The sequence below is a fragment of the Perognathus longimembris genome, chromosome 28 (assembly GCF_023159225.1).
Source record: "Perognathus longimembris pacificus isolate PPM17 chromosome 28, ASM2315922v1, whole genome shotgun sequence".
Lineage (NCBI taxonomy): Eukaryota > Metazoa > Chordata > Mammalia > Rodentia > Heteromyidae > Perognathus > Perognathus longimembris.
Window position 1 is genome coordinate 33,595,035 of NC_063188.1, and position 22,197 is coordinate 33,617,231.

At 42.3% G+C, this 22,197-nt stretch overlaps 2 protein-coding genes across 3 annotated transcripts in view; both read left to right on the plus strand.

The window, feature by feature from the left end:
* Positions 1-22,197, plus strand: part of Col4a6 (collagen type IV alpha 6 chain) — a 287,163-nt gene that overhangs the window by 245,847 nt on the left and 19,119 nt on the right. For both annotated transcript variants that reach the window (XM_048336449.1, XM_048336450.1), the window contains exons 22-30: positions 280-459; positions 1,025-1,208; positions 11,847-11,918; positions 12,174-12,281; positions 13,258-13,479; positions 13,978-14,139; positions 15,737-15,907; positions 17,865-18,008; positions 21,775-21,900. In XM_048336449.1, coding sequence (XP_048192406.1) covers positions 280-459; positions 1,025-1,208; positions 11,847-11,918; positions 12,174-12,281; positions 13,258-13,479; positions 13,978-14,139; positions 15,737-15,907; positions 17,865-18,008; positions 21,775-21,900 — 1,369 coding nt within the window. The remainder of the gene's footprint in view (positions 1-279; positions 460-1,024; positions 1,209-11,846; positions 11,919-12,173; positions 12,282-13,257; positions 13,480-13,977; positions 14,140-15,736; positions 15,908-17,864; positions 18,009-21,774; positions 21,901-22,197) is intronic.
* On the plus strand, positions 18,428-21,570 carry LOC125344029 (5-hydroxyisourate hydrolase-like). The gene is made up of 2 exons (XM_048336641.1): positions 18,428-18,436; positions 21,092-21,570. The coding sequence occupies exons 1-2, from the start codon at positions 18,428-18,430 to the stop codon at positions 21,392-21,394; spliced, it is 312 nt and encodes a 103-aa protein (XP_048192598.1). The 3' UTR covers positions 21,395-21,570.

Sequence of the window (22,197 nt, forward strand, 5' to 3'; positions counted from 1 at the left end):
AGTCCCTTTCTGCCATAACCAACCTTCTACAAAATTGCTTACATTTACTTATCATCGTGCTGGGCCTTGAATATAAAATAGGAATTGAGATAAGGTTTTGATCCTCAAAGACTTCAAAGTTTGAAAAGAATATAGAAAACATGCAATTATTATCCAAGATGATAGAATCAAGACCCCAGCCCAAAGCCAGATGCATCTAAGGGCATGATATAGGTCATGCCTTTACGAAGTGTCAGAATTCTGTGAAGTCTGCATTTTCTCACTTTGTCTCTTTGTCAGGGTTTATTTGGGCCTCTGGGTCATGCTGGTCCCAAAGGAAAGAAGGGTGAACCAATAGTCCATAGAGGATCTGGGATTCCAGGTGAAAAGGGTGATTCTGGCCACCAGGGAGTTCCTGGGATAACAGGAGTCCCAGGAAAGGATGGAGTGCCAGGCTTACCAGGAACACAAGGCCTTCGGGTAAGTTGATCAGTCATTACCAGGTGATTATGTCTATCAACTGTCATACCTAACTTGGAGAAGGCATGCAGCCTAACCAAACCATGAGATAGGCAGGGCAGAAGAGGAAAAGCCCAGAGCATTTCGCCTTTCCTCTGTCTCTGAGATTTGACTACATTCTTTTATGGTCTATAAAGTGGGAATATTTTTCTCAGAATGGTCCTTGTCTCACTTGATAGATGCTAATAACCTTATCATTTGACAATATCAATTTAAAATGCTTCACTTTGTCGGTAGCTTTCATTTTCAAGTAATCCAACTGCTTTCTGAAACCTCAAGGGTTTTGGTGTTCAACCTGTTGCCTGTTCCCTTTCCACCGATATCTCACCGATATTCTCAGATCATCCAGAGTTGACAAGACTCATTCTTGATAACAAAACTCAAAGAAGATAGAGAAGATTGATTGCTAAACTAGAGTAATGGAGAATGTTCAATAAACCCAAAACCCTAATGGCTACCTCTTCTATGGTTGGAAAGCTCCTCACATAAGTCTCTAAGACAGATTTCCTTATTTTTTGTTGCTTAGGGAGATGATAGACATGGATTCCCAGGTGAAAAGGGGCATCCAGGACATCCTGGTGAAAAGGGCCAACATGGTCCAACTGGCCCCCCAGGAATTGGGCTTCCAGGACTTCCTGGACCCCGTGGGCTTCCTGGAGAAAAAGGAGTGGATGGAATACCAGGGCCACAAGGCCTCCGTGGACCACAGGGTGAGTCAGACAATCAGATGGTTTTAGACTTGAAAAAATTAACCCCTTGCAGAGTGGCTATAACTCGGGTGACTGAAATGTGTCATAAAAAGATTGCTGGCTAAGCATAATCACTACCTTCAATCCTCTTAAGGGATTTATGTGTATGTGTGTGCATGTGTACCTACCAGTCCTTGAACTTAGGCCCTGGGCTCAGTCCCTGAGCTTTTGTGTTCAAGGCTAGTGCTTTACCTCTTGAGCCACAGCTCCACTTTTGGCCTTTTTAGTAGCTAATCAATGATAAGAGTCTCACAAACATTACTGCACAGGCGGGCTTTTGAACTGTGATTTAAGGGTTTTAAGTGGGAAAATGATCATACTTGAACTGTGGTAAGCTGAGAAGGTGGAACAATACAGATTTCAGCCCTGATTAGTGAAGAACTTATTAACAGAAAAGTTTGTAAATGTCATAGCGCTGCCTAGGGAACGTATGAGTTCATAACTCCTGGGTAACTTCAAGGTCAGAGTGAATGACAATGTGTTACAAATATTATATTAGTTAGTCGGGGAGGAAATAAACTGTCCTCTAAATCACATAGTACTATTATCAGCAGACCCTTTCCTCAATTGATAGAATCCTGTATTGGGAAGAATCCCTTCCTACACCTAGCTTAATCCTTATGTAAGACCTTGACTCCCTACTCTTTACATATTTTCTTTCCAAACTTGAAAATTCAAGTAGGAGACTGTCCTATTTGTATTATGAGGGCTCTGTCTAATAACTGGTCTTCTTTCATATAGCCACAACAGCTTTTCATCCTAACTTTTGTTCAGCGTTCCCAACTTCTGTGTTTCTATCAGTGCTATCATACTTTTTATATTCATCTAAAGTTTGAAATTTTGAGATTATCCCTTATTCTTCCTTTGAGATGCCTCCTATGTTCTTCTTCATGCTACTAAGCTCTTATCTCCTACCCTGTTTATCAAATACCTATGTTCTCTTGGTTGGTTGAGTGGATGTATGTATGTATAGATGGATGGATGGATGGATGGATGGATGGGTGGATGGGTGGGTGGATGGATAGGTTGAGTAAGTGAATGACAACTTCCTAAGTAGTTTCTCATCTCCTACCTTCATATTTTTACCCATTCAATTCTATTTATGGACATTGCTATAATCTTAATACTTACCGTATGTCAATACCATCATGTTATTATTCTAATATAAAGCTACAGCTGACACCTCTTGCATACAGGACAATATCCAAACTCCTCAGCTTGAATTTCCCAAAAGTCTCTAAACATGGACACAAACCAACCCTTTGACTCTATCTGACATTTTTCTTACTATAATCTGAGACACCATTCTTCTTCACTGTATCCAAACACAAGTATGTTCATTTCCAGCTCCAAGATTATACTCATGTTGCCTTTTTCTAGAATGCCCTTCCTCTTTTCTTTGTGTAGTCATACCACATCTGTCTTCTAAGATTTACTACTAACTTTATCTGTTCCATTAAGCTTTCCCTTGGCCACCACAGTGTGTCATTCCTACTTGAATTTACATCTCTTTTCATTAATGCTTTACTTTTCCAAATTATTTAGTGGGTCTTCAGACTCACAAATTATATTTGAGTATTTCCAAATTATATCCTGAATAACTTTGTGACTATATATATAATTTCAAATTATATTGTGAGTAATATTTCTTACCTTTTCAACTCACACATCATAGTTCAGTATTCTACAAGAAATTTTTTACTTGCATAAGAAAAGGCCTTCCCAATAACCCATGACTATTTTCTTAAACCCATTTCTCCTCCTGTCCTCTTGTTACCTTGAAGAATTACAAAACAGAAGAGAATATATCAGGTTCTATAAATTTTTATTTTAAAATCTACTTTTAGTGAGTCATTGTAATAAGTTTAATAATGTAGGCTAAAATTTGATCACTTACAATTGTTAAAGCCAAAAATTAGTATTTCATTTCACAAAATTCTGTGCTTTCTATGAGGAATGTTTTAACAGTGTTAAGGATTGAACTTGGGGTTTGTGCATGATACTAGCAAGTACTCTACCATTGAAGTAGAGCTCCAGCCTGGATTTTAATCATTATCAGTCTGTCTGTGGGAAGTCTTGGTATCAGATACAGCTTTATTTTCACTTAGTTCCCCGCAATATTACTCCTGGTCATTCCATTGCTTGTCTACTATTTGTCAACCCATTTTGCAGGCAACTAGGTAGTAAAGGGAGTTATAATAACATGGCACCTATAAGCTTACACACCTTTAAATCCCCCAGATATTATCAACATCACATTTCAACTGTTTGAAAACTGACTGGATGAACAAAAAGAAGCCCATGCATCATTTATATCCCAATCCTCACTAGTGCCCTATGTTAAAAACAAACTACCTGGGCTGGGAATATGGCCTAGTGGCAAGAGTGCTTGCCTCGTATACCTGAGGCCCTGGGTTCGATTCCTCAGCACCACATATACAGAAAATGGCCAGAAGTGGCCCTGTGGCTCAAGTGGCAGAGTGCTAGCCTTGAGCAAAAAAGAAGCCAGGGACAGTGCTCAGGCCCTGAGTTCACGGCCTAGGACTGGCAAAAAAAAAAAAAAAAAAAAAAAAAAAAAAACTACCTGTAAGCCACAGACATTTTCGCCGGTGTCATTTCTGTTGCCACCAAAAAATTTAAATGTTGTTCCTAAATATGCCCACTCCTTCCATCATTAGCCCAGGCTAGGATAGCTGTATTGCCAGGAAAGGGAATGTAGTCATTAGAAGGCTTTCAACCTAGTAGTGCAAATTTATTACAAACCCTATGCAAGCCAATAACTGGCTGTTTCCAGAGAGGCTCTGGCTCCAGATGCTCCCAAGTAACCCATAATCCTGGATATTACTTCAGCCACTACTGTGTGCTTGATCCTCAGTAGGTTCCAGCACTTTACTCAAGTGTTATTTGGTGAGTATATCTGGAATGTAGACAAGAACTTCTCTCAGGCTCAATGAATGTCTATTTTGGTTTAATTTTCTTCTTCACTTGATTGATATAGGGGATTGCCACTGCAGGAAAAAGGTTGGTAAAGGAGACTTAGACATGAAGGGAGCTAGCTAAGTCTACAGCTTCTCAGAAACCCATGTTGGCAAAAAGTTCCTTCTTTTTTGTCCACTTTTGTCTGCAACATTCACAATGATCTGAGCACCACACTGGAGCCCCTGTTTGCAGAAGGGTGATGAAAAGACAACTGACACTGTTTCTTCATCCCATACCTTCAGGGGCAGTACAGAAGGAAATACAGGTTGATGGCTTGGCTAATCTCTATGTAACCTTGTAATCTTTACAACCTTTAATCTTTATTATCTTTAAGTAGTTGTACAAAGTAGTCTCCAGTCAACATATCAGGTAATGCATTTTGATCAATGTTACCCCATCTCACTCATCTCATTTTTCCTAGTTCCATTTTCACTTATGTACATTGAATAGCATGGCTTCATTTTCCTATCTTTAACTGGGGCTATAAGTTACCTTGGAAGGTACCTACAAGAATCCATATATGCCTAATTTCTAGTTGTTAGTCCCAGAATAAATTGACATGTTAGACTTTTGATAGGCAGAGGCCCTTTTTATTCGAAAGATACATTCTGGCCTGAAGGGTGAGAATTCTGAATAATTCTGACTGCAAGCCATTTTGTACCTACAAAACAGAGCATGGACAGAGCTGGTTTCTGCTTTATTGAGAATAATTTGAATTCAACAATGTCAAGCAGAAGACAGGGTTTTTTTATTTATATATATATATTTTTATTATCAAACTGACTTACAGAGAGGTTACAGTTTTATACATTAGGCATTGGATACATTTCTTGTACTGTTACCTCATCCCTCATTCCCCCTCCGCCCTCCCCCTTTCTTTTCCCCCTCCCCACCATGAGTTGTTCAGTTGTTCAGTTCATTTTCACCAAACAGTTTGTAAGTATTGCTTTTGTAGTTGTTTGTCTTTTTTTACTCTGTGTCTCTCGATTTTGGTATTCCCTTCCAATTTCCTGGTTCTAATACCAGTATATTCGGTTTCCAATGTACTCAGATAAGATGCAGAGATAGTGTAGGTATAACCTCAGGAAGGTGATACAGGAATATCATCAATAATAGAGGCTACAGTTACATATGGCACATTGAAAGTAGTTGTAAATGTGATATAACAATCGTTTCCATAACATGGAGTTCATTTCACTTAGCATTACCTTATGTGTTCATAAGGGTATAGCTATTGGGCTCCTGTGATCCTCTGCTGTGACTAGCCTACACCTATGCTAATTATTCCCTATAAGGGAGACCATATAGACCATGTTTCTTTGGGTCTGGCTCACTTCACTTAGTATAACTTTTTCCAAGTCCTTCCATTTCCTTACAAATGGGGAAATGTCATTCTTTCTGATAGAGGCATAAAATTCCATTGTGTACATGTACCACATTTTCCTGATCCACTCACCTACTGAGGGGCATCTGGGTTGGTTCCAGCTTCTAGCTATGACAAATTGTGCTATAATGAACATTGTTGTGCTGGTGGCTTTAGTGTGATTATGTTTGTGGTCTTTTGGATAGATACCCAAAAGTGGGGCTGCTGGGTCATAGGGGAGTTCTATGTTTAGCCTTCTAAGGAATCTCCATATAGCTTGCCAGAGTGGCTGAACCAGTTTACATTCCCACCAACAATGAAGTAGGGTTCCCTTTTGGCCACATCCCCTCCAACAGTTGTTATTGTTAGTTTTCTTGATACAGGACATTCTTACTGGGGTGAGATGCAATCTCAATGTTGTTTTGATTTGCATTTCTTTTATGGCCAGTGATGTAGAGCACTTTTTCATATGTCTTTTGGCCATACTCATTTCCTCATCAGAGAAGTCTCTTTTTAAGTCTCTAGCCCACTTAATGAAGGGGCTATTGGTTCTTTGCGGTTTTGTTTTGAATGAAGGTAATTTTTTTAGTTCTGCATATATTTTAGATATGAGGCCTTTGTCCTTTGAATGGCCGGTAAAGATCTTCTCCCAATCTGTGTGCTTTCTGTTTATCTTGTGAGCTATGTCCTTTGCCCTGCAGAAGCTCTGTAGTTTGATGTAGTCCCATTTGTCCAACCTTTCTTTGATTTGTAGCCTTTCTGGGTCTTTGTTAAGGAAGTTCCGTCCTGTGCCAAGGAGCCCAAGTGTTTCTCCTACTCCTTCCATTAGTGTTTTCAGGGTGTCTGTTTTGATTTCAAGATCTTTGATCCATTTGGAATTGATTTTGGTGCAGGGTGATATATAAGGATCTAGTTTTAGTTTGTTGCATGCGTTGAACCACATTTGCCAGCACCATTGGTTAAAGAGGCTATCTTTCTTCCAAACTATTTTTTTAGCTCCTTTATCAAAGATTAAGTAGGCGTAGTTCTGTGGGTTCATTTCTGGGTCTTCAATTCTGTTCCATTGATCTTCAGGCCTGTTCCGGTGCCAATACCAAGCTGTTTTTATTACTATAGCTTTATAATACAGCTTGAAGTTGGTTATTGTGATTCCTCCAGCACCGTTCTTTCTGCTTAGGATTGTTTTTGCTATTCTAGGTCTTTTATTGTTCCATATGAATTTCAGAATTGCTTCCTCTATTTCATTAAAAAATGGTGTTGGGATATTAATGGGTATTGCATTGAATTTGTAGATAGCCTTTGGCAATATTGCGATTTCGATTATATTAATTCTCCCAATCCAGGAGCATGGGAGGTTTTTCCATTTCCTTACTTCTGACTTAATTTCGTTTTTCGTGTTTTTAAAGTTCTCATCGTAGAGGTCTTTCACTTCTTTGGTTAAGGTTATTCCTAGGTATTTTATGTTTTGGGGAGCTATTGCAAAAGGAGTTGCTTTCCTGATTTCAGCCTTGGTCTTCAGGTCATTAGCATAGAGAAAGGCTGCTGATTTTTGAGGGTTTATTTTATATCCTGCAACTTTGCCAAAGTTTTGGATCAGCTCTAGTAGCTTGGGGGTAGAGTCTATGGGGTTCTTTAGGTATAGGATCATGTCATCTGCAAAGAGAGAAAGTTTAACTTCATCTTTTCCTATTTGATTTTTTTTTTTTTTTTTTTTTGGCCAGTCCTGGGCCTTGGACTCAAGGCCTGAGCACTGTCCCTGGCTTCTTCCCGCTCAAGGCTAGCACTCTGCCACTTGAGCCACAGCGCCGCTTCTGGCCGTTTTCTGTATATGTGGTGCTGGGGAATCGAACCTAAGGCCTCGTGTATCCGAGGCAGGTACTCTTGCCACTATGCTATATCCCCAGCCCCTCATCTTTTCCTATTTGGATCCCCTTTATATTTTCTTCTTGCCTAATTGCTCTGGCTAGGAATTCTAGTAGTATGTTGAAGAGAAGGGGAGAGAGTGGACATAGCTGTCTTGTTCTTGATTTTAAAGGGAATGGCTTTAGTTTTTCACCATTTAGAGTTATGCTTGTTGTTTCTTTGTCATGAACTGCCTTGATTATGTTCAGAAATGTTCCCTGGAATCCCAGTTTTTCCAGGGCTTTTAGCATAAATGGGTGCTGGATTTTATCAAATGCTTTCTCCGCATTGAGTGATATAACCATGTGGTTCTTTACCTTGCTCCGGTTGATGTGGTGGATTACGTTAATTGACTTGCATATATTGAACCAACTTTGCATCCCTGGGATGAATCCACTTTGATCGTGGTGTATGATTTTTTTGATGACCTGTTGAAGTCGATTGGCCAAATTTTGTTGAGAATTTTTGAGTCTATATTCATCAGGGAAACCGGTCTATAGTCCTCTTTCCATGATGAGTCCCTGCCTGGTTTTGGGATGAGGGTTATACTGGCTTCATAGAACGTGTCTGGTAGTGAACGTTCTCTTTCAATTTCATTGAAGAGTTTGAGAAATATTGGTGTGAGTTCTGTTTTGAAGGCCTTGTAGAATTCTGCAGTGAATCCATCTGGACCTGGGCTTTTCTTGGATGGGAGATCATTTATTGCCATTTCTATTTCAGTACTGGATATGGGTCTGTTTAGAAGGTTTAAATCTTCATGGTTGAGTTTGGGGATATGAATTTTTTCTAGGAAATCATCCATTTCTTCCAAGTTCTCGAATTTGTTGGCATAAAGGTTTGCAAAATAGTCCCTTATTATGGTCTGAATTTTGGTTGTTTCTGTGGTGATGTTACCTGTTTCATCTCTTATCTTATTTGAGTGTGCTGCCTTCATTTTGTGGTCAGGTTGGCTAGGGGTCTGAGAAGACAAGGATTTTAAGAAGTAAAACCCAGGTCAGCATGCTATGGTACCTTGCCTTCTCACCATTTTTAAAACTCTGCATGCAGTACACACATGTACTGTCATATGCAAGACTTGTCTGAGGCAAAATTAGACAAGGAAGGGCATCTTTAAATTCTTCTCCCCATCTTGCCTTGATAATTATTTCTTATTTTTCTGTCTTTTTCTTTTTTTGGCCAGTCCTGAGGCTTAGGACTCAGGGCTTGAGCACTGTCCCTGGCTGCTGCTGCTACTGCTTCCTCCTCCTTCTCCTCCTCCTCCTCCTTCTCTTCCTCCTCCTCCTCCTTTTCCTCCTCCTCTTCTTCTTCCTCCTCCTTCTCCTTCTTTCTCTCTCTTTTTTTGCTTAAGGCTAGCACTCTACCACTTGAGCCACAGTGCCACTTTCAGCATTTTCTGTTTATGTGGTACAGAGGACTCAAACTCAGGGCTTCATGCATGCTACTCTACCACTAAGCCACATTCCCGGGCCTGATAATTATTTCTTTCTGTCCTGAGAACAGACATATCATTTTTAGAATAGGTAAAAAAAGAATACATTTGCCTGATCTGATAAATCAGAAATGGATACCTTCACACTTCACACGTAGACTCTACCTGGAGATAGTTGTATTTTACCTAGTTAGTTTCTTTTTTTCTGGGTTTTGTTGTTGGTTGTTTTGTTTGTTTGTTTGTTTGTTTGTTTGTTTTGACTGTCATAGGTATTGAACTCAGGGCCTGGGTGCTGGCCCTGAGCTTTTTCACTCAAGGTTAGCACTCTATCACTTTCAGCTTTTTCCATAAGTAATTAGAAATAAGAGTCTCACAGATTTTTCTGCCCGGGCTGGCTTTGAACTGTGATCTTCAGATCTCAACCTCCTACTCCTGAGTAACTGTGATTACAGATGCCAGGCCCTAGATTAATGCCTTGGAACCAATGAGCTATGGAGACAGCTGAGGCCAGGAAAGTCTGTGTGCTGTCCCTCTCATGACCCACTATGGAAGCTGTTCTTCAGTTTCATTCAAAGGTCTCACATCTCAGCATGATGTGGAGTTAGACTGCCCCTACTCCTCAGTGAAGCATCTCATTATGGAGTATTGCCTATAGAACATATTTTCATAGGTGGAAAATAGTTCTCAGAAATAGCTGTGCCATCTCAGTGTCAGAGAGTATGAAGACAGTGTAACCACATGAAGGAGGATCTAGGCCTATAGCCTTCTCTTTACCTTACAGGGAAAAGATTACAATAAAATCCTGAAGAAGGCAGAATATTTCTCTCAGGCTACAAAATAGTATACTAACTTGATAGAAGTAGAAACCAGGGATGGCTTTGCTAGAGCTCTTCTGAGTATTCCTCCTTAAAAGAACACTTTTTTTTTTCATTGAGCAGGTACCAATGTGATAGACACTGTGCTAAGTGCTATTTGCACTGTTTCTTATAGTCCTCACAAACACCATATGAGGTAGGCACTTCCAATTTTATACTTGAGGCTAAGTACTTTGCCCACATAGGGAAGAATTAGCAAAATAAGGGTACCAGTTTAAGTGGGACTGTTTCTTAAGCCAGATATAACCAATATATTGTTCAATTCTTAACCTTGATTTACAACTGAAACAACTGGGTTACAAGTGACAAATCTTCATATTGGAAAATAAGTGTGGAATCAGAGAAGTATTGCCAGCCAGTTGCGTAAGCTGTCTGATGATTCATATTTTTTCACAAATGCTATTTGTAATTTATTTTAAATGCAGGCAAATGTTCTAGCAGTTTATTGGAACTGTTGGCTCTATAGTTGAAAGCAGACCTTGGGGGATTGTGTTAATGAATAGGCAGGACTAATTTTGATTAGCATAGCAATTGTTTTTAAGTGGTACTTGAAGAAGCTCACAATTTGTTCGCCAGTATTTTATTAAACCTCCCCTCTGTGATCATGTAGACTCTTGATTTGCATTATGAATGAGCAAGGAAGTATTTTCTACAAAAAGGGCTATGCATGCCAATTTCAACATCCTGAATATCAAAACTGACTAGCCTTTTTTATGAGTAGCAGAGTTGATAGTTTAAGAAGCTGAGAGAAGGATCATTCTTTGCCTGTCATGATCTTCAAAGCTTATAGACATATTTATAATGCATATTTTTACATCTGGCCAAGGAAAATCAATAGGTTTCAGTAGATTCCAAATAAAGGGTACTTTTAAAAAACCATGAGCAGGGCACTGGTAGCTCATGCTTGTAATCATGGGTACTCAGAAGGATGAGATCTGAGGATCAGGGTTCAAAGCCAGCCGGGGTAGGAAACTCAGTAGACTCTTTTCTCCAATTAAGCACCAAAAAAGGCAGAAGTGAAGCTGTGGCTCATAGTAGTAGTGTTCAAGCCCCAGGAAAAGCACACACACACACACACACACACACACACACACACACACACACACACACAGAACCCCTGACTTGAAGGTTCTTTGCTCATTTCAAGAAAAGGGTAGGTGTGAACTAGTGGAATCTTGGCTTCTAATCCTCCAATCTAGCGAACCCTTAGTACTAACCCAAAGCACCCATTTAAGCGAAAAGTTCTTTGGAAAAGCAGAATGAGTAAGCAATTGCCATGTGCTGCTATTCCAGCACAGGCCCCTCTTAGGAAACCTTGTCAGCTAAACCCTTCTGTCTAGGGGACTGCTTACCCACTTGACATTAATGGTTTCATCAGTGACTTCATTGGCACTTGGACACTAAGGACCTTCTCACCTATAAGTAATTTCACTGATAGTAACCCCCAAGAGCTTCTGATGCCAAGATTTTTTTTTGAGGTGGGGTCGTCCTGGGCCTTGAACTCTAGAACTGAGTGCTGTCCCTGAGCTCTTCAGCTCAAGGCTCGTGTCCTACCACTTTGAACCACAGCACCACTTCCAGTGTTCTGGAGATAAGAGTCTCATGGACTTTCCTGCCTGGGCTGGCTTTGAACTGTGATCTGACTCAGATCTCAGCCCCTTGATTACCTAGGATTACAAGTGTGAGCCACCAACACCTGGCTAGGATGCCAGGATTTTTATGGGAGTACCTAGCTGCTTTTAATGGTTGTCCTTTTTAAAAATAGAAGTAAAGGGGCTGGGGATATGGCCTAGTGGCAAGAGAGCTTGCCTCATATACATGAGGCCCTGGGTTCAATTCCCCAGCACCACATATACAGAAAACGGCCAGAAGTGGCGCTGTGGCTCAAGTGGCAGAGTGCTAGCCTTGAGCAAAATGAAGCCAGGGACAGTGCTCAGGCCCTGAGTTCAAGGCCCAGGACTGGCCAAAAAAAAATAGAAGTAAAGGAGTATGCTAGTGAGACTCTTGCTTGACTCGGTGAGTTCACCAGATACATGCATGTTACTTTACAGGAATCACCTTGCCTTGTATTATTCCCGGGTCATATGGTCCATCAGGCGTCCCAGGAGCTCCTGGATTCCCAGGTATGGAATGAGGCCAGAGAAAGCTAGCAAACTCACTTTAAAGGGCATGAGACTAAGAACACAGAGTCTAGTGCAGCAGCATTAGAGAGTCCATATTCTTAAGGACTCCTAGGGGACCAATGAAGCAGAATGGCTGCTGGAGATTGGAGTGTGGGAAGTGAGGAGATTCCCTAAGAAAACAGGATTCTTCACTGAACATTAAAAATCAAATCTAGCCTTTCTGATTTTCCTTTCCTATTTGCTTTGTGTTTTTAGGCCCTAAAGGGGTTCAAGGCCTCCCTGGGACACCAGGCAAGGCTGGATCTCAAGGAAGTAAAGGAGAGCCTGGAAGTCCAGGATTAATTCAACTGCCAGCACTGCCAGGTAAGGAAGGAACTTCAACTTACATCTCCTTTGTGTGAATGTGATTAGGTTATGGTTGCCCTTCACCAATGACAGGATGCTAGGTTTACTTCCTAATATTATTGGGAGGACTTGATTTCACACCCAGGAAATGCAGGAAATACTAGCAGAGCTGTAAGGGCCATTTGAGATCAACTTGGGCAACCCCTTCACTTACAGATAAACAAACTGAGGCCCACATAAAAAAGTAACTTGCCCAGCATCACAAAGCCACTAGTGCTTGTCTGTTTTCCCAGCAATATGGAAGTTTTCTGGATCATATCCTTAGAGGTCAAAAAGGATCAGAAAGAAATTGCACATTTCTAGCCCCTAACTCACACCCTGTTTCCCCAACCTGAACTTCATAGGGCTACACTGTATTTGTGACTCTCAAACTGTGTTCCTGGCCAGCACCTGCATAACCTAGCAACTTGTTAGTAATACAAGTTCTCAACCTGTTCAAAGACCAGCTGAGCAGAAATTCCAGCATGTGTCCAGAAATCTGTGCATTATTCCCTGGTGATTCAGAACCATCACTGGTCTAGGGCTCTGGGCTCATTTGAGGCCATCTGATCCAGATGATTGGTGCCTCAGTTTCCTCTCCTACTATTTTGCTACCCAAGAAGAGTGAGTCATGACATCAAGAGTTAGAAAACTCCAGAAGAATTTGAGCTTTAGCCAGAAAACCTTTGTGTAACCCGCACTCATTACTACCTGAAAAGCCCTAGGAGCAGTTTGCTAAACTCTGTCCACAGCTGACCTCCCAGAAGTAGAGCCTTCTCCAGGTTATGTGATACATTCCCTGTGCATGCACTAGTCCTCCCAGAAACTGAGACCCTTGTTCTTTATTACCATCTTAGCTTTTATATATATTAGGAAAATGCTGTAGATATCTCCACCTATACAAATAGCTTCTAAATACTCATGGTCTTTCTTATATTCCCCTCTTTACATTTAGGATTTCCTGGACCTCGCGGTGAGAAAGGCTTGCCTGGCTTTCCTGGGCTTTCTGGAAAAGATGGCTTGCCTGGGACCTCTGGCAGTCCAGGCTTATCAGGTTCCAAGGGAGCCCCTGGTGACATCTTTGGTGCCGAAAATGGTGCTCCAGGGGAACCAGGACTACAGGGATTACCGGGAGACAGAGGATTTCCTGGAGACTCTGGCCTTCCAGGACCCAATGGTGACTCTTTCTGTGTCCCACTTACGTCTTGTATCAATCTACAGAAAGCCTTATAGCAACTTATATACTTGCATGAATACTTCCATGAATCTGAGATAATAGATTAACCAAGGGATTAAAATAAAGTATTTTGTGCTAGCACTACTTGAAAATTTTTTTCCTTAAGTGACCTGAGTCCATTTCTTTAGTAATTCCTAAAGCAACTATAAATAATAGACTTCTTGCAACGTGTCTGGCTTGTAAAAGGGGTGAATTTGACCAAAGGACATTATATGCATGTATAGGAATATTACAGTGAAACCCTTTTATACAATTACTGTATTCTTATTTTAAAAAAAGAGATGGGAGGGGGAGGTTCTGGCTGAGAAGACAGAAGAGCTGAGAAGACAGTGTCACCTGGATGAATCCTGGACCTGGCTCTTGTATTGGAGGTTGGTTTAGTGACCTGATCTTGATAATGAGCCAGGCTGTGATCATCTGCACACTTCTCTTTTTAAGGTCTTCATGGGAGACCTGGCTTACTAGGCCCCAAAGGTGAGCGGGGCAGCTCTGGCACATCAGGACAAATGGGACAGCCAGGCCCCCCAGGGGCTAGTGACCCATATGGCATCAAGGGCAAATCTGGGCACCCAGGTTCACCAGGCCTTCCAGGCACTTCAGGTAGGTCCATTGGAGGAAGAACCTCTACTTAATAGACTTTAGGGAGACTTGGACCCAGGCTTCCTGAGGAACAAGTGCAGCCTTGGTGAAGTGATCAGAATCTAAAATGAGTCTTGACTTTCCTAACTTCTCAGGTTCCATATCTCATGTCACCCCGGCAATGCCAACTAAACACATTGCTGTAGTTCATCTTAGAAAATATGACAGCAAATCACTGTTTGCCCCTACTCCAGAATCTCATGTCCCCTTTTTGTGCTTCCTCCTATGTCCTGCCTTTCCTAGTTAGACAAGGCATTCTGTTGAGGGGGATCTAGCCCAATCCTATGGTTTTCCCTGAGGCTGCAAGGAGCCCACTTTTGGTTGAGGAGAAGTATGAGCACCCTAAACACCAACATCTCAGGTAAACATGGCCAAGAAATAGCTTGCACTCAGCACTAGGGCCTGAGATACCCTGATTCCAGCAGAGAATTCATGACTTCCTTTTACTTGCATAACCTCCAGAACCTCTTATTCCTGGCCAAGTGAACGAAGTTGAGTTATTCTCAGAGTCACTAATATCCTTTTAAACATCATTGCCCTTCAGTGTTCCTGGAGTTTTCACATAGGCTACCTAAGTGAAAAAGCACAGCATACAAGCACACAGACTGAGACACACACACACACTAGGAAATTTTCTGATTATATACTATAACATGACCTCGCCTACAAGGGCAGAGATCCCTAAACTCATGCTGTGGAGTTGGCTCTCATTGAATTTTCTTCTCTTGTTGGGGAATCCCCATCAATGCCTCCCATTGGAATCATGGGGCTCACAACTACTTGATGCTTTTCAGTCCATAGAAAGCCAGGTCATTCATTGAGGTTCTTTGGAAGCCCAAATACCTCTGTCACCATTGATTTAATCCTTTGGTTTTTTAATTTCCTTGCTTTGTACCTGAACATTCCATTTTGGCTGCAGCTCTGGAGGTTAATCCCATCGACCAACTTAAAGCCTTGGTGAAAGACTTGCAGAATACCTAGGCGATCAAATGGGCCTTGAGGGTTTCCACAGTACTTGCCACTAGGGGGTCTTTCAACCTTAATGCCAAAGAACTGGCTGACTTAACCGCTTGTATGAAGGATTAAAAGGGCACACGGGTAGCCAAGGCTCCCTGCAAGGCAGAAACAACAGCAATCCTTTAACTTCTACTTCAGGGGTTGGCTAGGGAAATGGCCATTGTGGTGTAATTCCAATTGGAAAGTAGAGCAAAACTGGAGCCCATTTGCCATCCTGGCTTCCTGGAGCTCCATTCAGATGCTGGCGCAGGGAACTACATTCATAAAGGGAGAAGTTATAATCACAGTGGGGTCATTCTCCCTGTCAGTTACTGTGCCAGTACTGGAAGTAATCGCTATTTGCCATGGTACTCTGGGTGGCAGGTGCTAATGCTCCAGCCAACTAGGAACTCCTCCTGTTAGCAGCTTACATGTGTCATTGTTAAAGGGCTATTTACAAAAGTCACCAAGCAAACTAATCAGGAGCTATGGAAAGGCATCAGCCCCAACTTGGACACAACATCACTTAACAGTGTCCATACTCTCTCCTGTGCTGATTCAGGACATCCTGGAAAAAAAGGTCTGAAAGGCGAGGCCGGTCAACCTGGATCGACTACAAAAGGAGGTTTACCTGGGATAAAAGGCCTTCCTGGATCTCCAGGGTTAACTGGTGTCTTGGGGAACCCAGGCTTACCAGGGGTCACAGGGCTGCCTGGCCTCCCAGGCCAAAAGGGTAAGTGAAATAATCAAAACCATGAAATGAATAGTGAATATCAAAAAGAAGCATACCAGCTGCTCAGGTTGCCCTATTCACCAAGTCTAAGATTAGGGATCAGGGAGGGAGGTAAGCAAGGCTTCCTGTGGCAAGATAGATGAGTAAGACTAATATTAAAGGAAGACTCTCCATTTAAGGTAAGGCACCCATTCTTCCTGCTAGGTTGAATACTAGACTGAAAAACACGTTCAGAAAAGCTTGGGCAATAAGAACTCTAAGGTTCTCTGGAAAGGAAACGGCACATGATTCCAGCCGAAAAGAGTTTTTGTGGGGGGCAGGGGAGAGTAAACCGTGAGCCCACAGGAAACAGAGGCTCATGGAGACAAAGGGGAAGAAAGAAAAGGAAAAGAGAGGAGGGGACTCATGTTGAGCCAGATTATATAGGGAAAGGGGGAGGCGGGACTACGCATGCATCTCAGAGCCTGGGGAACCTTCACTGTTGAAGGAAGGCATGACTAGGGCAGTTCAGGAAATGACTATATCAAGAGAAATATTTAATAAGCTTGCCCATCTAATGTCCATACCCGTCTACCTTCTAATTGAACAGAAACTTAAAGTGAGCCTTAGACTCAGGACAGTTTGCCTTGGTATCTTCCTGGGTGCCATCCTTCTCTATAATCCAGACATCCACCAAGGACTCCTACTGGGGCCCTTAACCACTCCAACCCAGTCCTAGTCTCTGACTGTTTATTCTTAACCAGTCTACCACGCTCTCCCCTTCCCAGTTGCCAGACTGTTTATTCTTAGCCAGATGTCAGAAGTAGCTACGAACAATGTTCACCAACTCCAGGACTTCCGGAATGCAGGAGATAGGAACTAGCCAAGTCATCCTATTGTCAATTTTCTGCCCAGAACCCTTCCTTCTGCCATTTGTGTACCCGCTAATATTTTTTCTTATTGTTCAGTCCCTGCCCTATAAGATTTCTTTCATATTTTATCCATTGACTCATACATGTGTTCACCACCAAGGAACAGTTGCCACTTGCTGCCTTCTCCCAGACTGGACAACAACTCTGCCTTCTACTCCTAATGTTGATGCCCCTTGCCAGCAGGAAGTAGCCAAAGAGAATCAGCACCTATTTGTAACTGTCAAATGCCTGGAATGTTAGGTCTGCCCTAGAGAACAGCCCCTCCCTCTTTCCTCTTCACCTGCCTGAACAGTAATCACCTGACTGTGAGTCAGGTCACTTCCTCATCTGCTGAGGTCATTTCCTTAACCACCCTAGTGACACCTTCCTCAAATAGTGAGGGGTTCCCCAGGCTCGAAGATCACTTCTACATCCACTGTGGTCCTGCTTCTCCTTTCCCTATATAATCTGGCTCAATGCAAGTTCCCTCCTGTCTTTTTCTCTTCTTCCTTCCCCTCTGTCTATATGAGTCTCCATCTCCTGTGGGCCACAGTTTGCTCTCCCCGCCTCCACCCCCAAAAAAACTCTTTTCTGCCTTCTTTTCTGCATGTGGAAGGTTTCCTTTCTGGTGAACCTTACAAGAACCACATGGAGATAATTCATTTGTATGACAGATTGTTACTTCTCACTTCTTGCTGATGCTGATTGTCTCAGTAGTATCAATGTTTGGGCAGATGACAACTCTGTTATAAATAAGAAAGTGGCTGGTCCAGGGGCATACAACTGCTTAGCACATAAATAGGATAGGCTGGGAGTTTCTTCGGTGTCACACATGTGCTTTAAACTTAGTGAATCAGAACAGATGAACCTACTTCTGGAGTCATAAAATGTGAAATGACTAGGAGCTTGGTAGTAATAGATACTTTGGGATAGAAAAACCCAGGTTTGAATCCTTTCTTTGCAACTTCTTAGCTCTATGACCTTGAGCAAGTTATTCAAATTTTCTGAACCTCTGTTTCCCTGTATGTAAGACAGGGAAAATAGTTGAAGCTCCTGTTTTTCAACAGGTGAAAAAGGATCCCCTGGCCCAGCAGGTTTTCCAGGATTTCCAGGTCTCTCTGGCATCCCTGGAACAAGTGGAGTAAAGGGAGTTCCTGGGTCACCTGGAAAGATGGGAACATCTGGAAGGGCTGGTAGCCCTGGTGAGAAAGGTGAGAAGTGAATACTAGAACAACATTTTGCTTCTTGATGTATATTTCAATTGTTGGCTTTGCCATTCCATGGCCTGTACCAACTGTATAGTAAATAAGATTTGGGGCTTCTGAAATTAAGTCCTTTTAGACCAAAAGACAAATCATTTCAGATTTAGCACTGAATGTTAGGGACTCTGTTAGTCAGCTTTCTGTTACTGCAACACAAGCTTGAGATAAATTACTTATAAAGAGGAAAATGTTTATTTTATCTCATGGTTTTGGAGGTTTCAGTGAATGGTCACTTGGCCCTGTTGCTCTATGACAAAGCAATACATCATAGGAGACAGTATGTTGTAGAAAAGCTGTTCAGCTTATGGCAGTTGGGAAGCAAAAGAATGAGAGGAAGGAATCCAAGTCCCATAATCCCCTTTGAAAGCATGTCCCCAGTGAGCAAGCTTCCTCCCACTAGGCTCCACCTCTCAAAGTCTCCATCACCTCCCAACAGCATCATGGGCTTGGAAACAAGCCATTAGCACATGGTTCTTAGGGAGCACGTTTACCCAAATCATAGTATTTTCCCTATCTCCCAAATGCACATGTGCATCTAACAATGTATGTTTAGTCCATGTCTAAGAATCCCCGAAGCCTTAACTATTCCACCTTTACTCAAAAGTACATGTCCAATCTCTCCCCTGAAACTCCAGGCAAACTCTTAACTATGAGCCCATGTCAAAATCAAATTAACATGTTACAGCTACCAAGGTACACTGGCATAGGGTAAACATTGCTAGTTCAAAGGGGAAGACTAGGGACATAGGAAGGAAGAATTGGACCAGAGCAATACTGAAACCTAGCAAGGCAAATATTAAATTCTAGTGTTTTATGCCTGGTATTTTGGGCACATTATGATAGAACATAGACTTCAAGGACTTAGGCATTTCATTCCTATAACCTTACTGGCTAGAGCCCACATGACTACTCTCTTAGTCTGGCTCTGCTCACTGCCTACAGTGAGCTGGCTTTGGCTGGCTTTCTACATTCCCTTTGGCATCTCCAACACCACAATTTCAGCTTCACCCTCACAGATTCACATAATACCCTGGGCTGCCCATGTTTTCCACTGAAATCTTGATAGGAGCCTTTATGACCCCATAACCCTTGTGTTCTGTATACCTACATAATCAACACCAAAAATCTGTCATGCCATGAACTGTACCAAGGCCATTAGAGCTATAGCTACAGCACCCTTTTGAATGTATTGATGACTGAACACAAGAAATAAATTCTGGGGACCTAGGCAGCCCTGTGCAAAATGTACTGAGACTCTTTAAAGTTTTTAAACATAGTTTACTCTTTTACGCCTTTGAGTCTGTGATTGGTATTGGGTAGGATCTTTCCATGTTTCCTTTAATTCAAAGCAAACTACTACTTGGCTTCTTTTTAATGACACTAACTCTTTAGCAACTGCACCCTACTTGGCAGCACCTTTAAATGTGCTACATTTGGGGCTTAACTGAAAGTTTTCCAAAATGTTCTACTCTGTTCCTCTTTGCTCCTGATTCTTATTATTGGCTAAAACAGCCAGTCATACCCATGCTATTTACTGAAAGCTTTGATGGCTTGACATTTCCTCTGCCAGAAAAGCTAGTCTGTCACCTTTAAAGGTAGACCGGAAGCCATAGGCACAATACATCCATTTTTACCACAAAGTAATAAGGAAAGCCTCTGGTCTGATTCCCAATAAAATCTTATCAGCATAGCCTTTACTGTCTACATTTCTTTCAGCATTATGATGTTCTTCTAATCCCCCCCCTAGAATTGTCTCTTAAGTTCTGCTTATATAGTCTAGGTTTTCTCTAACCCATCCCTCCAAACTTTTCAAAATTTCTTCCATAAAACCATCCCAAAGGCTTTTCTACATCATCTCATGTGAAGTCACAGCAACAACCCCACTCTCAGTTACCAATTTGCTATGTTAGCTTTCCAGTGAACAAAAATAAGCATTTGTGGTTCTTTAATAAATACCCAGTTCACCCTTTCAAAGGTTTTAACTTATGATCATCTGACCCCATTACTTTGGGGCCTATGGTAAAGCAGTACACCACAGCAAGGAGCATGAAGTAGAGAAAGCTACTCAGTTCCTAACAGCAGGGAAGCAGACTAGATAAGAAAATAAGAGTCCCACAATCCCTTTCAAATACATGCTCCCAGTGACCTGTCTTCCTCCCCCTAGATTCCTCCTCTCAAATGTCCAAAACCTTTCAACAATGTCATGGGCTGGAAACCATTGCTTTAACACATGGGACTTCAGGGAACAAAATTCTAAACCAAAGGAGAGGTCTAGCAGGGCATCAGTGGCTTATGCCTATAATCCTAGATACTCAGGAGGCTGAGATCTGAGGAGCATGGTTCAAAGCCAGCCTGGGCAGAAAAGTCTGTGAGATACATCCCCAATAAAGTACTCAGAAAAATCCAGAAGCAGCTCTGTGGCTCAAGTGGTAGAGTGCTATCCTTGAGCTCAAAGAGGCTCAGGAACATCACCAAGGCCCAGAGTTCAAGCACCAGGGGTGTGTGGGTGTGTGGGTGTGTGGGTGTGTGTGGGTGTGGAGAGAGAGAGAGAGGAGAGAGAGAGAGAGCTATACCTTTCCACATAATCTAAGCATAATCTAAGAGGAAGCTTTTGAGTAGGATCTAAAGTTGGGTTTGTAAAGAAAGAAGGTATACACACAAGGCAAGCACTCTTGCCACTAGGCCATATTCCCAGCCCCCATGCAAATTTTTTTTAAAGCAGAGCGAGAGATCAGCCCATTCCATGTGAATCCTCCATGTATTGTGGGTAGAATTAGATAGTTACTGACCGAGATAGCAACATACAATATACTGTGTAAAACACAGGTTATAAAACAAGACATGCTGTATTTCACATTTTGTTAATAAACATGCATAAAGAAAATGTCAAATACAATTATTACTTCTAGTGTACACAGTCTGAGAGGTTTTGTTGCCCAATTGCTCCTCTGCCTTGGTGGTTCCCTAAATAGGCAATTCAGTGGTGTCCCTAGAAACAGTCCACTGTTTCTGCTTACTCACACAGATGAGAGATTTATCTGGGGTTGCAAATCCACAACTGGGGAAGGGTGGCTCTTTGTCCCTTCTCTGCAGCCCATCTTCTCCCCAGCTACACAGACCCAGATGGCCGCTGCCCTGGACTCCTGACACCAGGTCAAATGAAGCCAGGCACCTACAAACTGTCTTTCGACACTGAGGCTTACTGGAAGAAAAGGGGCCAGGAGAGCTTCTACCCATATGTGGAGGTTGTTTTCAACATTGCAAAGGAGACTCAGAAGTTCCACATGCCTCTGCTACTGAGCCCCTGGTCATACACCACCTACCGAGGGAGCTAGAACCAAGTCCTGCTAAGGCAGCCATCTGCCCTTCCTTCTCTGGCTAACCAGACACAAAATCCTTAAGAGTGGGCTTTATGTTCATTGAAGGCACTGCTACCCTATGGAGGTGCTGGCCACCCTGGAGTTTCCCAGTGGGCATCTGTGGCTTGGGTGTCAATAAAGTCAGCGCTAGCTTCTAAAAAACAAAAAAGAAGGTATACACAGAAATGCAAAGTTGGAAATGGAATGAGGAAGAGGACAGAAGGGCCTAGAAAGAAGACTTGAGGGGATAGTGTGAGAAGAAATGATATGAAAGATCAGCCCATGTCTTACTGTAAGTTCTCATGCTAATGGCCTGTAAGTCTCTCATGCTAATGGCCTGATCTGCATCCCTGCAGGAGACAGAGGTGATCCGGGGCCAGTCGGAGTACCTGTTGCAAGACCTCCAATGCTCAATCTTTGGTTCAAAGGAGACAAAGGCTCTCAGGGCTCAGCTGGAGCAGATGGATTTCCTGGGCCCAAAGGTGATGAAGCAGGGGACAGCCAGGAGATATGCTCAAAAGGAGTTTACAGCTTGGCTTCTTTCCTGAGCAATCTGTACCTCCCAGAACAGCAATGTGGGTGGCAGAATGTAGTTCAAAGAGTCTATCTTTCCTGGTCTTGAAAGCCTATGATTTGAGACTTCTACTTGCCATTGTCACAGTGGAACTAAGGCTTAGAACCTCAGTCTGTGCCACTCCTGGGAGTACCTGGCACATAGTGGGGCAAAGGCACTGAGATGCTTATGCTTGTTTGGTGCCAGAGCTGTGGTGACCCTAACC